Below are 15,847 nucleotides of genomic sequence, written 5' to 3' on the forward strand. Positions count from 1 at the left end.
TTAAAAATTATACAAATATCCCTTTTGGTTTCGGTGATATAAATATGGAGAAGGGACAGTTAACGCACTGAAGTTTATAGTCAAAAACAAAGTTGACATGTACTTTTTTAAATATTTTTTGTGTTTATTAATATTTTTAAATAAAATTCCTGGCATAAATACTAGAATGTTTTCTCTATAAAATGCTTTAAAAATTATACAAATATCCCTTTTGGTTTCGGTGATATAAATATGGAGAAGGGACAGTTAACGCACTGAAATTTATAGTCAAAAACAGAGTTGTCATGTAGTTTTTTAAATATCTTTTGTGTTTATCAATATTTTTAAATAAAATTCCTGGCATAAATACTAGAATGCTTTCTCTATAAAATACTTCAAAAACTATACAAATATCTCTTTAAGTTTTGGAGACATAAACATGGAGAATCGACAGTTAACACATTGAAATTTATAATTAAAGGAAGAGTTGGCAAGTAGTGTCTCAAATATCTTTCGTGTTTTTAGATATTTTTAAATGAAATTCCTGGTATAAATACTAGAATGTTTTCTCTAGAAAATGCTTTAAAAAATATACAAATATCCCTTTTGGTTTTGGTGATATAAATATAGAAAAAGGGACAGTTAACGCATTGGAATTCATAGTCAAATATAGAGTTAACAAGTAATTTTTAAATATCTTTTGTGTTTATTAATAGTTTTAAATAAAATTCCTGGCATAAATACTAGAATACTTTCTTTATGAAATGCTTTAAAAATTATACAAATATCTCTTTAGGTTTTGGAGATATAAACATGGAGAATCGACAGTTAACACATTGAAATTTATAATCAAAAGAAGAGTTGACATGTAGTGTCTTAAATATCTTTCACGTTTTTCGATATTTTTAAATGAAATTCCTGACATAAATACCAGAATGTTTTCTCTAGAAAATGCTTTAAAAAATATACAAATATCCCTTTTGGTTTCGGTGATATAAATATGGAGAAGGGACAGTTAACGCACTGAAGTTTATAGTCAAAAACAGAGTTGCCATGTAGTTTTTTAAATATCTTTTGTGTTTATCAATATTTTTAAATAAAATTCCTGGCATAAATACTAGAATGCTTTCTCTATAAAATACTTCAAAAACTATACAAATATCTCTTTAAGTTTTGGAGACATAAACATGGAGAATCGACAGTTAACACATTGAAATTTATAATTAAAGGAAGAGTTGGCAAGTAGTGTCTCAAATATCTTTCGTGTTTTTAGATATTTTTAAATGAAATTCCTGGTATAAATACTAGAATGTTTTCTCTAGAAAATGCTTTAAAAAATATACAAATATCCTTTTTGGTTTTGGTGATATAAATATAGAAAAAGGGACAGTTAACGCATTGGAATTCATAGTCAAATATAGAGTTAACAAGTAATTTTTAAATATCTTTTGTGTTTATTAATAGTTTTAAATAAAATTCCTGGCATAAATACTAGAATACTTTCTTTATGAAATGCTTTAAAAATTATACAAATATCTCTTTAGGTTTTGGAGATATAAACATGGAGAATCGACAGTTAACACATTGAAATTTATAATCAAAAGAAGAGTTGACATGTAGTGTCTTAAATATCTTTCACGTTTTTCGATATTTTTAAATGAAATTCCTGACATAAATACCAGAATGTTTTCTCTAGAAAATGCTTTAAAAAATATACAAATATCCCTTTTGGTTTCGGTGATATAAATATGGAGAAGGGACAGTTAACGCACTGAAGTTTATAGTCAAAAACAGAGTTGCCATGTAGTTTTTTAAATATCTTTTGTGTTTATCAATATTTTTAAATAAAATTCCTGGCATAAATACTAGAATGCTTTCTCTATAAAATACTTCAAAAACTATACAAATATCTCTTTAAGTTTTGGAGACATAAACATGGAGAATCGACAGTTAACACATTGAAATTTATAATTAAAGGAAGAGTTGGCAAGTAGTGTCTCAAATATCTTTCGTGTTTTTAGATATTTTTAAATGAAATTCCTGGTATAAATACTAGAATGTTTTCTCTAGAAAATGCTTTAAAAAATATACAAATATCCTTTTTGGTTTTGGTGATATAAATATAGAAAAAGGGACAGTTAACGCATTGGAATTCATAGTCAAATATAGAGTTAACAAGTAATTTTTAAATATCTTTTGTGTTTATTAATAGTTTTAAATAAAATTCCTGGCATAAATACTAGAATACTTTCTTTATGAAATGCTTTAAAAATTATACAAATATCTCTTTAGGTTTTGGAGATATAAACATGGAGAATCGACAGTTAACACATTGAAATTTATAATCAAAAGAAGAGTTGACATGTAGTGTCTTAAATATCTTTCACGTTTTTCGATATTTTTAAATGAAATTCCTGACATAAATACCAGAATGTTTTCTCTAGAAAATGCTTTAAAAAATATACAAATATCCCTTTTGGTTTCGGTGATATAAATATGGAGAAGGGACAGTTAACGCACTGAAGTTTATAGTCAAAAACAGAGTTGCCATGTAGTTTTTTAAATATCTTTTGTGTTTATCAATATTTTTAAATAAAATTCCTGGCATAAATACTAGAATGCTTTCTCTATAAAATACTTCAAAAACTATACAAATATCTCTTTAAGTTTTGGAGATATAAACATGGAGAATCGACAGTTAACACATTGAAATTTATAATTAAAGGAAGAGTTGGCAAGTAGTGTCTCAAATATCTTTCGTGTTTTTAGATATTTTTAAATGAAATTCCTGGTATAAATACTAGAATGTTTTCTCCAGAAAATGCTTTAAAAAATATACAAATATCCTTTTTGGTTTTGGTGATATAAATATAGAAAAAGGGACAGTTAACGCATTGGAATTCATAGTCAAATATAGAGTTAACAAGTAATTTTTAAATATCTTTTGTGTTTATTAATAGTTTTAAATAAAATTCCTGGCATAAATACTAGAATACTTTCTTTATGAAATGCTTTAAAAATTATACAAATATCTCTTTAGGTTTTGGAGATATAAACATGGAGAATCGACAGTTAACACATTGAAATTTATAATCAAAAGAAGAGTTGACATGTAGTGTCTTAAATATCTTTCACGTTTTTCGATATTTTTAAATGAAATTCCTGACATAAATACCAGAATGTTTTCTCTAGAAAATGCTTTAAAAAATATACAAATATCCCTTTTGGTTTTGGTGATATAAATATACAAAAAGGACAGTTAACGCATTGGAATTCATACTCAAAAATAGAGTTAACAAGTAATTTTTTAAATATCTTTTGTGTTTAAAATATTTTTAAATAAAATTACTGGTATAAATACTAGAATGCTTTCTCTATGAAATACTTTGAAAATTATACAAATATCTCTTTAGGTTTTGGAGATATAAACATGGAGAATCGACAGTTAACACATTGAAATTTATAATCAAAAGAAGAGTTGACATGTAGTGTCTTAAATATCTTTCACGTTTTTCGATATTTTTAAATGAAATTTCTGGTATAAATACTAGAATGTTTTCTCCAGAAAATGCTTTAAAAAATATACAAATATCCCTTTTGGTTTTGGTGATATAAATATACAAAAGGGACAGTTAACGCATTGGAATTCATAGTCAAAAATAGAGTTAACAAGTAATTTTTTAAATATCTTTTGTGTTTATTAATATTTTTAAATAAAATTACTGGCATAAATACTAGAATGCTTTCTCTAGAAAATGCTTTAAAAAATATACAAATATCCCTTTTGGTTTTGGTGATATAAATATACAAAAGGGACAGTTAACGCATTGGTATTCATATTCAAAAATAGAGTTAACAAGTAATTTTTTAAATATCTTTTGTGTTTATTAATATTTTTAAATAAAATACCTGGCATAAATACTAGAATGCTTTCTCTATGAAATGCTTTAAAAATTATACAAATATCTCTGTAGGTTTTGGAGATATAAACATGGACAACCGACAGTTAACACACTGAAATTTATAATCAAAAGAAGAGTTGACATGTAGTGTCTTAAATATCTTTCACGTTGTTCAATATTTTTAAATGAAATTCCTGGCATAAATACCAGAATGTTTTCTCTAGAAAATGCTTTAAAAAATATACAAATATCCCTTTTAGTTTTGGTGATATAAATATACAAAAAGGACAGTTAACGCATTGGAATTCATAGTCAAAAATAGAGTTAACAAGTAATTTTTTAAATATCTTTTGAGTTTATTAATAGTTTTAAATAAAATTCCTGGCATAAATACTAGAATGCTTTCTCTATGAAATGCTTTAAAAATTATACAAATATCTCTGTAGGTTTTGGAGATATAAACATGGACAATCGACAGTTAACACACTGAAATTTATAATCAAAAGAAGAGTTGACATGTAGTGTCTTAAATATCTTTCACGTTGTTCGATATTTTTAAATGAAATTCCTGGCATAAATACCAGAATGTTTTCTCTAGAAAATGCTTTAAAAAATATACAAATATCCCTTTTAGTTTTGGTGATATAAATATACAAAAGGGACAGTTAACGCATTGGAATTCATATTCAAAAATAGAGTTAACAAGTAATTTTTTAAATATCTTTTGTGTTTATTAATATTTTTAAATAAAATTCCTGGCATAAATACTAGAATGCTTTCTCTATGAAATGCTTTAAAAATTATACAAATATCTCTTTAGGTTTTGGAGATATAAACATGGAGAATCGACAGTTAACACACTGAAATTTATAATCAAAAGAAGAGTTGACATGTAGTGTCTTAAATATCTTTCACGTTTTTCGATATTTTTAAATGAAATTCCTGGCATAAATACCAGAATGTTTTCTCTAGAAAATGCTTTAAAAAATATACAAATATCCCTTTTGGTTTTGGTGATATAAATATACAAAAAGGACAGTTAACGCATTGGAATTCATAGTCAAAAATAGAGTTAACAAGTAATTTTTTAAATATCTTTTGTGTTTATTAATATTTTTAAATAAAATTACTGGCATAAATACTAGAATGCTTTCTCTATGAAATGCTTTAAAAATTATACAAATATCTCTGTAGGTTTTGGAGATATAAACATAGACAATCGACAGTTAACACACTGAAATTTATAATCAAAAGAAGAGTTGACATGTAGTGTCTTAAATATCTTTCACGTTTTTCGATAATTTTAAATGAAATTCCTGGCATAAATACTAGAATATTTTCTCTATAAAATGCTTTAAAAATTATACAAATATCCCTTTTGGTTTTGGTGATATAAATATAAAAAAGGGACAGTTAACGCATTGGAATTCGTAGTCAAAAATAGAGTTAACAAGTAATTTTTTAAATATCTTTTGTGTTTATTAATATTTTTAAATAAAATTACTGGCATAAATACTAGAATGCTTTCTCTATGAAATGATTTAAAAATTATACAAATATCTCTTTAGGTTTTGGAGATATAAACATGGAGAATTGACAGTTAACACATTGAAATTTATAATCAAAAGAAGAGTTGACATGTAGTGTCTTAAATATCTTTCATCTTTTTCGATATTTTTAAATGAAATTTCTGGCATAAATACTAGAATGTTTTCTCTATAAAATAATTTAAAAATTATACAAATATCTCTTTAGGTTTTAAAGATATAAATATGGAGAATCGATAATTAACTCATTGAAATTTATAGTCAAAACTAGAGTTGACAGATAGTGTCTTAAATATCTTTTGTGCTCTTTGATATTTTTTAATGAAATCCTTGAAATAAACAATAGAATGTTTTTCCTACAAAACATTTTAAAAATTACCCAAATATCTATGCTGGTTTTGAAGATATATATATATATATATATATATATATATATATATATATATATATATATATGGAGAAGTGACTCCAAATTTCCTCTAAGATATGTAATTGTAATTTACACAGTTTTCAGTACTTTTGAATGAAAAATAGAATATTTTTTCTATAAAATCTTACACCACATAAATGATATACAAATATCTCTTTCAATTTTGGAGATAAAATATGGAACATAAACTGATAAGCACATTTAAATTATAGCTACCGATAAGTGTTTTCAAGTGGTTCCTTAATTATCTATTTTTAGACTTTTGATTTATTAACTCTAACATTCATGTTTTCGATTGTTCAGAGAGAAATTTTTGGTACAAAAACTAAAAAGATTCGTCCAAGAAATGTACTAAATGCTCTTCTAGATTCGTAACATAAAAAAAAATGGAGAGAACAAAATGTTTGATCTAAAAATTAGAATATTTTATCCATAAAACACATTAAAAGTTAAATAATAAATGAATTTAACCAGTTCCTGGAATGAAAACTAAAAAGTTTCAATAGTAATAAATCACTTTCAATTTCGAACTTTCAAAGTTCATTCTGAGCAACAAGTATTCACTTTTACATTATCCAAACCCACAGACAAAATCCAGAAAAAAACCTTTTCATTTATAACTCGAAAAACAGAACGGTTCAGTGACAAATCATAGTTAGTGCTTATTATATAAGAGTGTCGTTTAAAAATGTACGTTTGTGACAAATTAACATCGTAGCCCGTAATGTGTAAAGGTTGGAATTACTTCAAAAACCATTTGGACCGACGCCAACGTTCCGGAACATTTCGACAACAATGTACTTTGGACGTTGTTTCCGTAATCGTGTCTTCCAAAAATTTAAGAAAAAAAAAAAAATCGTAGAAAATTCCAGTGATAAGGGAGAGAAAAAAAATCTATTTAATTGTGCCTTATCTTCATCAAATACGAAAATGTGCCGTACATAATTCTATTTACTGTGGCACGGATTCGCGGAAAGAATTGTTCAACCTTTGGACGGGCAAACATGAGACTGGCGGAGATAGGAGCTTGTTTGTTTTAGTGATCGTCTCCTCTTACAATTATGTAAAACCGTAGGTCGTGTAACTTGTCGGCCGATAATGTTTTGCTTACCAACGATCCGGTGCTGAGTCTTTTCGTCCTGGAATAGTCTGGGTAGTATTGCGGGGGATTGTACACCATTAACGGGTACGGTTCGTAACCTGAAACAATTTACACGTTTAGAAATCAAAAAAAAATAGTTAAAACTAATTTGGTTTAACTCACTGTTAACGTAGTAAATTCCATTTTGGTCGACGAAACCGTTGGGGAAGACAAACTGGGACTCGTACTCTATATCTGGAACAAGAGGTGTTTTTTTTTTAGTTTTATTCGTTTCGATAATTGATTTTTTCGCATTTCGAACGTCGGCCTGTCTAATTATAAAGGCCAGGTATTTTTGGACACGTCCGTCTGTCTTTGTGACAGGTTTATTGTGATGCACACCTCATTAAAAACAAATAGGACATTAAGCATCTTTTACTCATTTGACGAGTTTTACAGTCAGTTAATTAATTAGTAACAGAAAACAGGCTTTTTCAGTCAATAACTAAGGTGGGCTTTCAATATTTTTAAATTAAATTTAAGGTTCGATTAGTGCCGACCTTTAATTTATCAATATTTTGAAAAACATTCAAATATAATTTCAGGTTTTAGAGGTTTATCTATTGAAAGTAGCAACATTATATTGAAAAACAGTGTCAAGTTTTAATTTATTACTTGTTACTGTTGTGTTTATCAATATTTTTAAATAAAAATTATAGAATAAATGCTAAAATGCTTCTTCTAAAAAATATATTGAAAGTAGTAACGTTACATTGAAGAACAGTATCAACTTTTAATTTATTACATGTAACTTTTGTGTTTATTAATATTTTTAAATAAAATTTACAGTATAAAAGCTAAAATACTTCTTCTAAAAAATATATTGAAAGACATTCAAATATCACCGGTTTTAGATGTATATCTGTTGGAAGTAGTAGCTTTACATTGAAAACAGTGTCTACTTTTAATTTATTACTTGTATCTTTTGTGTTTATGAATATTTTTAAATAAAAAATACTGTATAAGAGCTAAAATGTTTCTTCTGTAAAATATATTGAAAAACATTTAAATATCACTTCCGGTTTTAGAGATATATCTGTTGAAAATAGTAACGTTACATTGGAGAACAGTGTCAACTTTTAAATTATTACTTCTAATTTTTGTGATTATCAATATTTTTAAATAAAATTTATAGTATAAAAAAGCTGAAATATGCTTCTTCTATAAAATATATTCAAAAACATTGAAATATCTCTTTCGGTTTTAGAGGTATATCTGTTGAAATTAGTAACATTACATTGAAGAACGATGTCAACTTTTAATTTATTACTTGTTACTTTTGTGTTTATTAATATTTTTAAATAAAATTTACAGTATAAAAGCTAAAATACTTCTTCTAAAAATATATTGAAAGACATTCAAATATCACTTCCGGTTTTAGATGTATATCTGTTGGCAGTAGTAGCTTTACATTGAAAACAGTGTTTACTTTTAATTTATTACTTGTAACTTTTGTGTTTATGAATATTTTTAAATAAAAATTACTGTATAAAAGCTAAAATGTTTCTTCTGTAAAATATATTGAAAAACATTTAAATATCACTTCCGGTTTTAGAGATATATCTGTTGAAAATAGTAACGTTACATTGAAGAACAGTGTCAACTTTTAATTTATTACTTGTAACTTTTGTGTTTATTAATATTTTTAAATAAAATTTACAGTATAAAAGCTAAAATGCTGCTTCTAAAAAATATATTCAAAAACATTCAAATATCTCTTTCGGTTTTAGAGGTATATCTGTTGAAAGTAGTAACGTTACATTGAAGAACGGTATCAACTTTTAATTTATTACTCGTAACTTTTGTGTTTAATAATATTTTTAAATAAAATTTATAGTATAAAAGCTAAAATACTTCTTCTAAAAATATATTGAAAGACATTCAAATATCACTTCCGGTTTTAGATGTATATCTGTTGGCAGTAGTAGCTTTACATTGAAAACAGTGTTTACTTTTAATGTATTACTTGTAACTTTTGTGTTTATGAATATTTTTAAATATAAATTACTGTATAAAAGCTAAAATGTTTCTTCTGTAAAATATATTGAAAAACATTTAAATATCACTTCCGGTTTTAGAGATATATCTGTTGAAAATAGTAACGTTACATTGAAGAACAGTGTCAACTTTTAATTTATTACTTCTAATTTTTGTGATTATCAATATTTTTAATTAAAATTTATAGTATAAAAGCTGAAATATGCTTCTTCTTTAAAATATATTCAAAAACATTCAAATATCTCTTTCGGTTTTAGAGGTATATCTGTTGAAAGTAGTAACGTTACATTGAAGAACGGTGTCAACTTTTAATTTATTACTTGTAACTTTTGTGTTTATTAATATTTTTAATTAAAATTTACAGTATAAAAGCTAAAATGCTTCTTTTAAAAAATATATTGAAAGACATTCAAATATCACTTCCGGTTTTAGATGTATATCTGTTGGAAGTAGTAGCTTTACATTGAAAACAGTGTCTATTTTTAATGTATTACTTGTAACTTTTGTATTTATGAATATTTTTAAATAAAAATTACTGTATAAAAGCTAAATTGTTTCTTCTGTAAAATATATTGAAAAACATTTAAATATCACTTCCGGTTTTAGAGATATATCTGTTGAAAATAGTAACGTTACATTGAAGAACAGTGTCAACTTTTAATTTATTACTTCTAATTTTTGTGATTATCAATATTTTTAAATAAAATTTATAGTATAAAAAAGCTGAAATATGCTTCTTCTATAAAATATATTCAAAAACATTCAAATATCTCTTTCGGTTTTAGAGGTATATCTGTTGAAAGTAGTAACATTACATTGAAGAACGATGTCAACTTTTAATTTATTACTTGTTACTTTTGTGTTTATTAATATTTTTAAATAAAATTTACAGTATAAAAGCTAAAATACTTCTTCTAAAAAATATATTGAAAGACATTAAATATCTCTTCCGGTTTTAGATGTATATCTGTTGGAAGTAGTAGCTTTACATTGAAAACAGTGTCTACTTTTAATTTATTACTTGTAACTTTTGTGTTTATGAATATTTTTAAATAAAAATTACTGTATAAAAGCTAAAATGTTTCTTCTGTAAAATATATTGAAAAACATTTAAATATCACTTCCGGTTTTAGAGATATATCTGTTGAAAATAGTAACGTTACATTGAAGAACAGTGTCAACTTTTAATTTATTACTTCTAATTTTTGTGATTATCAATATTTTTAAATAAAATTTATAGTATAAAAAAGCTGAAATATGCTTCTTCTATAAAATATATTCAAAAACATTCAAATATCTCTTTCGGTTTTAGAGGTATATCTGTTGAAAGTAGTAACATTACATTGAAGAACGATGTCAACTTTTAATTTATTACTTGTTACTTTTGTGTTTATTAATATTTTTAAATAAAATTTACAGTATAAAAGCTAAAATGCTTCTTCTAAAAAATATATTGAAAGACATTAAATATCACTTCCGGTTTTAGATGTATATCTGTTGGAAGTAGTAGCTTTACATTGAAAACAGTGTCTACTTTTAATTTATTACTTGTAACTTTTGTGTTTATGAATATTTTTAAATAAAAATTACTGTATAAAAGCTAAAATGTTTCTTCTGTAAAATATATTGAAAAACATTTAAATATCACTTCCGGTTTTAGAGATATATCTGTTGAAAATAGTAACGTTACATTGAAGAACAGTGTCAACTTTTAATTTATTACTTCTAATTTTTGTGATTATCAATATTTTTAAATAAAATTTATAGTATAAAAAAGCTGAAATATGCTTCTTCTATAAAATATATTCAAAAACATTCAAATATCTCTTTCGGTTTTAGAGGTATATCTGTTGAAAGTAGTAACATTACATTGAAGAACGATGTCAACTTTTAATTTATTACTTGTTACTTTTGTGTTTATTAATATTTTTAAATAAAATTTACAGTATAAAAGCTAAAATACTTCTTCTAAAAAATATATTGAAAGACATTAAATATCTCTTCCGGTTTTAGATGTATATCTGTTGGAAGTAGTAGCTTTACATTGAAAACAGTGTCTACTTTTAATTTATTACTTGTAACTTTTGTGTTTATGAATATTTTTAAATAAAAATTACTGTATAAAAGCTAAAATGTTTCTTCTGTAAAATATATTGAAAAACATTTAAATATCACTTCCGGTTTTAGAGATATATCTGTTGAAAATAGTAACGTTACATTGAAGAACAGTGTCAACTTTTAATTTATTACTTCTAATTTTTGTGATTATCAATATTTTTAAATAAAATTTATAGTATAAAAAAGCTGAAATATGCTTCTTCTATAAAATATATTCAAAAACATTCAAATATCTCTTTCGGTTTTAGAGGTATATCTGTTGAAAGTAGTAACATTACATTGAAGAACGATGTCAACTTTTAATTTATTACTTGTTATTTTTATGTTTATTAATATTTTTAAATAAAATTTACAGTATAAAAGCTAAAATGCTTCTTTTAAAAAATATATTGAAAGACATTCAAATATCACTTCCGGTTTTAGATGTATATCTGTTGGCAGTAGTAGCTTTACATTGAAAACAGTGTCTACTTTTAATTTATTACTTCTAATTTTTGTGATTATCAATATTTTTAAATAAAATTTATAGTATAAAAAAGCTGAAATATGCTTCTTCTATAAAATATATTCAAAAACATTCAAATATCTCTTTCGGTTTTAGAGGTATATCTGTTGAAAGTAGTAACATTACATTGAAGAACGATGTCAACTTTTAATTTATTACTTGTTATTTTTATGTTTATTAATATTTTTAAATAAAATTTACAGTATAAAAGCTAAAATGCTTCTTTTAAAAAATATATTGAAAGACATTCAAATATCACTTCCGGTTTTAGATGTATATCTGTTGGCAGTAGTAGCTTTACATTGAAAACAGTGTCTACTTTTAATTTATTACTTCTAATTTTTGTGATTATCAATATTTTTAAATAAAATTTATAGTATAAAAAAGCTGAAATATGCTTCTTCTATAAAATATATTCAAAAACATTCAAATATCTCTTTCGGTTTTAGAGGTATATCTGTCGAAAGTAGTAACATTACATTGAAGAACGATGTCAACTTTTAATTTATTACTTGTTACTTTTGTGTTAATTAATATTTTTAAATAAAATTTACAGTATAAAAGCTAAAATGCTTCTTCTAAAAAATATATTGAAAGACATTCAAATCTCACTTCCGGTTGTAGATGTATATCTGTTGAAAGTAGTAGCTTTACATTGAAAACAGTGTCTACTTTTAATGTATTACTTGTAACTTTTGTGTTTATGAATATTTTTAAATAAAAATTACTGTATAAAAGCTAAAATGTTTCTTCTGTAAAATATATTGAAACACATTTAAATATCACTTCCGGTTTTAGAGATATATCTGTTGAAAATAGTAACGTTACATTGAAGAACAGTGTCAACTTTAAATTTATTACTTCTAATTTTTGTGATTATCAATATTTTTAAATAAAATTTATAGTATAAAAAAGCTGAAATATGCTTCTTCTATAAAATATATTCAAAAACATTCAAATATCTCTTTCGGTTTTAGAGGTATATCTGTTGAAAGTAGTAACATTACATTGAAGAACGATGTCAACTTTTAATTTATTACTTGTTACTTTTGTGTTTATTAATATTTTTAATTAAAATTTACAGTATAAAAGCTAAAATGCTTCTTTTAAAAAATATATTGAAAGACATTCAAATATCACTTCCGGTTTTAGATGTATATCTGTTGGCAGTAGTAGCTTTACATTGAAAACAGTGTCTACTTTTAATGTATTACTTGTAACTTTTGTGTTTATGAATATTTTTAAATAAAAATTACTGTATAAAAGCTAAAATGTTTCTTCTGTAAAATATATTGAAACACATTTAAATATCACTTCCGGTTTTAGAGATATATCTGTTGAAAATAGTAACGTTACATTGAAGAACAGTGTCAACTTTTAATTTATTACTTCTAATTTTTGTGATTATCAATATTTTTAATTAAAATTTACAGTATAAAAGCTAAAATGCTTCTTCTAAAAAATATATTGAAAGTCATTCAAATATCACTTCCGGTTGTAGATGTACATCTGTTGGAAGTAGTAACGTTACATTGAAGAACGGTGTCAACTTTTAATTTATTACTTGTAACTTTTGTGTTTATTAATATTTTTAAATAAAATTTACAGTATAAAAGCTAAAATGCTTCTTCTAAAAAATATATTGAAAGTCATTCAAATATCACTTCCGGTTGTAGATGTACATCTGTTGGAAGTAGTAGCTTTACATTGAAAACTGTGTCTACTTTTAATGTATTACTTGTAACTTTTGTATTTATGAATATTTTTAAATAAAAATTACTGTATAAAAGCTATAATGTTTCTTCTGTAAAATATATTGAAAAACATTTAAATATCACTTCCGGTTTTAGAGATATATCTGTTGAAAGTAGTAACATTACATTGAAGAACAGTGTCAACTTTTAATTTATTACTTGTAACTTTTGTGTTTATGAATATTTTTAAATAAAAATTACTGTATAAAAGCTAAAATGTTTCTTCCGTAAAATATATTGAAACACATTTAAATATCACTTCCGGTTTTAGAGATATATCTGTTGAAAATAGTAACGTTACATTGAAGAACAGTGTCAACTTTTAATTTATTACTTGTAACTTTTGTGTTTATTAATATTTTTAAATAAAATTTACAGTATAAAAGCTAAAATGCTTCTTCTAAAAAATATATTGAAATATATTCAAATGTCACTTCCGGTTTTAGATATATATATATTGAAATTAGTAACGTTACATTGAAGAAGTGTCAACTTTTAATTTATTACTTATAGTATAAAAGGTGAAATATGCTTCTTCTATAAAATGTATTCAAAAACATTAAATATCTCTTTCGGTTTTAGAGGTGTATCTGTTGAAATTAATTTCATTCATTACTTTTATTATTTTTAAATACTTAGAATATATAAACTAAAATATTTCTTCTATAAAATATACTGAAAGCCACTTAAATATTGATTCGGACCTCAGAGTTATAAGCTTATATAATAATGTATACATAAAGAAACACTATCAATCATTCAAATATCACTTCCTGTTTCGGAAATTTACAATTGTACCTGTATCTCGGAGCTTCTATATATTTCTAAATGGAACGTTAAGTGTAAACATTAGAATAACAAATTAGGGTGCATTTATTGCACAACAACCCACCTGTAAGTTGGTAGTCGGGCGTGCCGTTACCGGTGGAGTTGCCGGTAGATGTGGTCGAATTGCCGGTCGACGTCTGACTCTGATAAGTCTTCGGCTTGTTGAGGTAGCCCTTCTTGAACAGCACGTCCTGTCTGGGCGTCGTGATTTTCGTGTACTCATCTGTAACACAAGCTGACGTCAATTTCACATCAATTCGGACGCGCTGCGGCTAATTTAATCAGGCACCCGTTTCGGGCGGTTCAAACTCGACGTTGATCGCGTCAAATATTATGAAGTAAGTGCCCTTTTTAACGATTGTTAGCGGAAAATACGATCGCCATTGGGCTTTTTCTTTGTCCGTTCGTTTCGGTGCCGAAATAACTCGGATGGTGCCAACTTATAAATAGGGTAATTACATAAGGCGGCACCGAAATAAAACGTGTGGTCTCACTCGGAAATGTCGTAAAAATCAAGGCCAACTGTGCACCCCATTTTCTAAAACAATGACGCACTTTTAGGTAACTGTAATATTACAGTTATCTGTAATAAAATCATCTTTATAAAATAATCGTAAAAAGTTGACAAACTTTAAAAGGAGTTTACTAATTAGTTAATGAACAAAATTTGATTATAAACTTTTCTGTTTTATCTTGTCCTGATAAAAACTGGACAGACAATAACTGAAACCAGAAGACACTTTTTGAATCTGGTTGAATCTGGTGCAAGTATGTTTTATAAATGTAATTTATATGTAAAAGAGCAGAAATTAGATTGTGCTTAAAGTGTTTGTAGAGAGATAAATTGACTGTAGTAAATAAATAAACAATACTTAAATATATCTCTCAATAAAAAAGTATCCACTGAAAACAACTGAAAACTTTGTAGGTAATTTGTGTAAGTTAGTTAAGAAGATACAATTACAGGGAACTGTAAAATTACAAAATCAAAATGGTGTTAAGAATGTCAATTGGCAGAGAATTTTCTCTTTTGTCCTGTGCACCTCTGTATGCTGATAAAAAACTGGATAAAAACTGTACTTTTAGAACAAAAACATTATAATAACAGAAGAAGAAACAGTAAGAAAGTAACTGTAATAAATATATAAATACTACTTAAATATATCTGTCGACAAAATTGTATCCAATTAATACTGAAAGTTTTGTAGGTAATTTGTGTAACTTAGTTAAGAAGATACAATTACAGGGAACTGTAAAATTACAAAATCAAAATGGTGTTAAGTATGTCAATTGGCAGAGAATTTTCTCTTTTGTCCTGTGCACCTCTGTATGCTGATAAAAAACTGGATAAAAACTGTACTTTTAGAACAAAAACATTATAATAACAGAAGAAGAAACAGTAAGAAAGTAACTGTAATAAATATATAAATACTACTTAAATATATCTGTCGACAAAATTGTATCCAATTAATACTGAAAGTTTTGTAGGTAATTTGTGTAACTTAGTTAAGAAGATACAATTACAGGGAACTGTAAAATTACAAAATCAAAATGGTGTTAAGTATGTCAATTGGCAGAGAATTTTCTCTTTTGTCCCGTGCACCTCTGTATGCTGATAAAAACTGGATAAAAACTTTACTTTCAC

General features: G+C 25.4%; 1 protein-coding gene across 4 annotated transcripts in view; it reads right to left on the minus strand.

Moving 5' to 3' along the window:
- The window catches only part of LOC109604438 (neurofilament heavy polypeptide), a 64,254-nt gene that overhangs the window by 3,967 nt on the left and 44,440 nt on the right, over positions 1–15,847 (minus strand). For all 4 annotated transcript variants that reach the window (XM_049969191.1, XM_020020963.2, XM_049969192.1 and 1 more), the window contains 3 exons: positions 14,267–14,425; positions 7,123–7,194; positions 6,970–7,058 (listed from right to left, as the gene is read on the minus strand). In XM_049969191.1, coding sequence (XP_049825148.1) covers positions 6,970–7,058; positions 7,123–7,194; positions 14,267–14,425 — 320 coding nt within the window. The remainder of the gene's footprint in view (positions 1–6,969; positions 7,059–7,122; positions 7,195–14,266; positions 14,426–15,847) is intronic.

This window comes from Aethina tumida, chromosome 6 (genome assembly GCF_024364675.1).
Source record: "Aethina tumida isolate Nest 87 chromosome 6, icAetTumi1.1, whole genome shotgun sequence".
In the NCBI taxonomy this organism is placed as follows: domain Eukaryota; kingdom Metazoa; phylum Arthropoda; class Insecta; order Coleoptera; family Nitidulidae; genus Aethina; species Aethina tumida.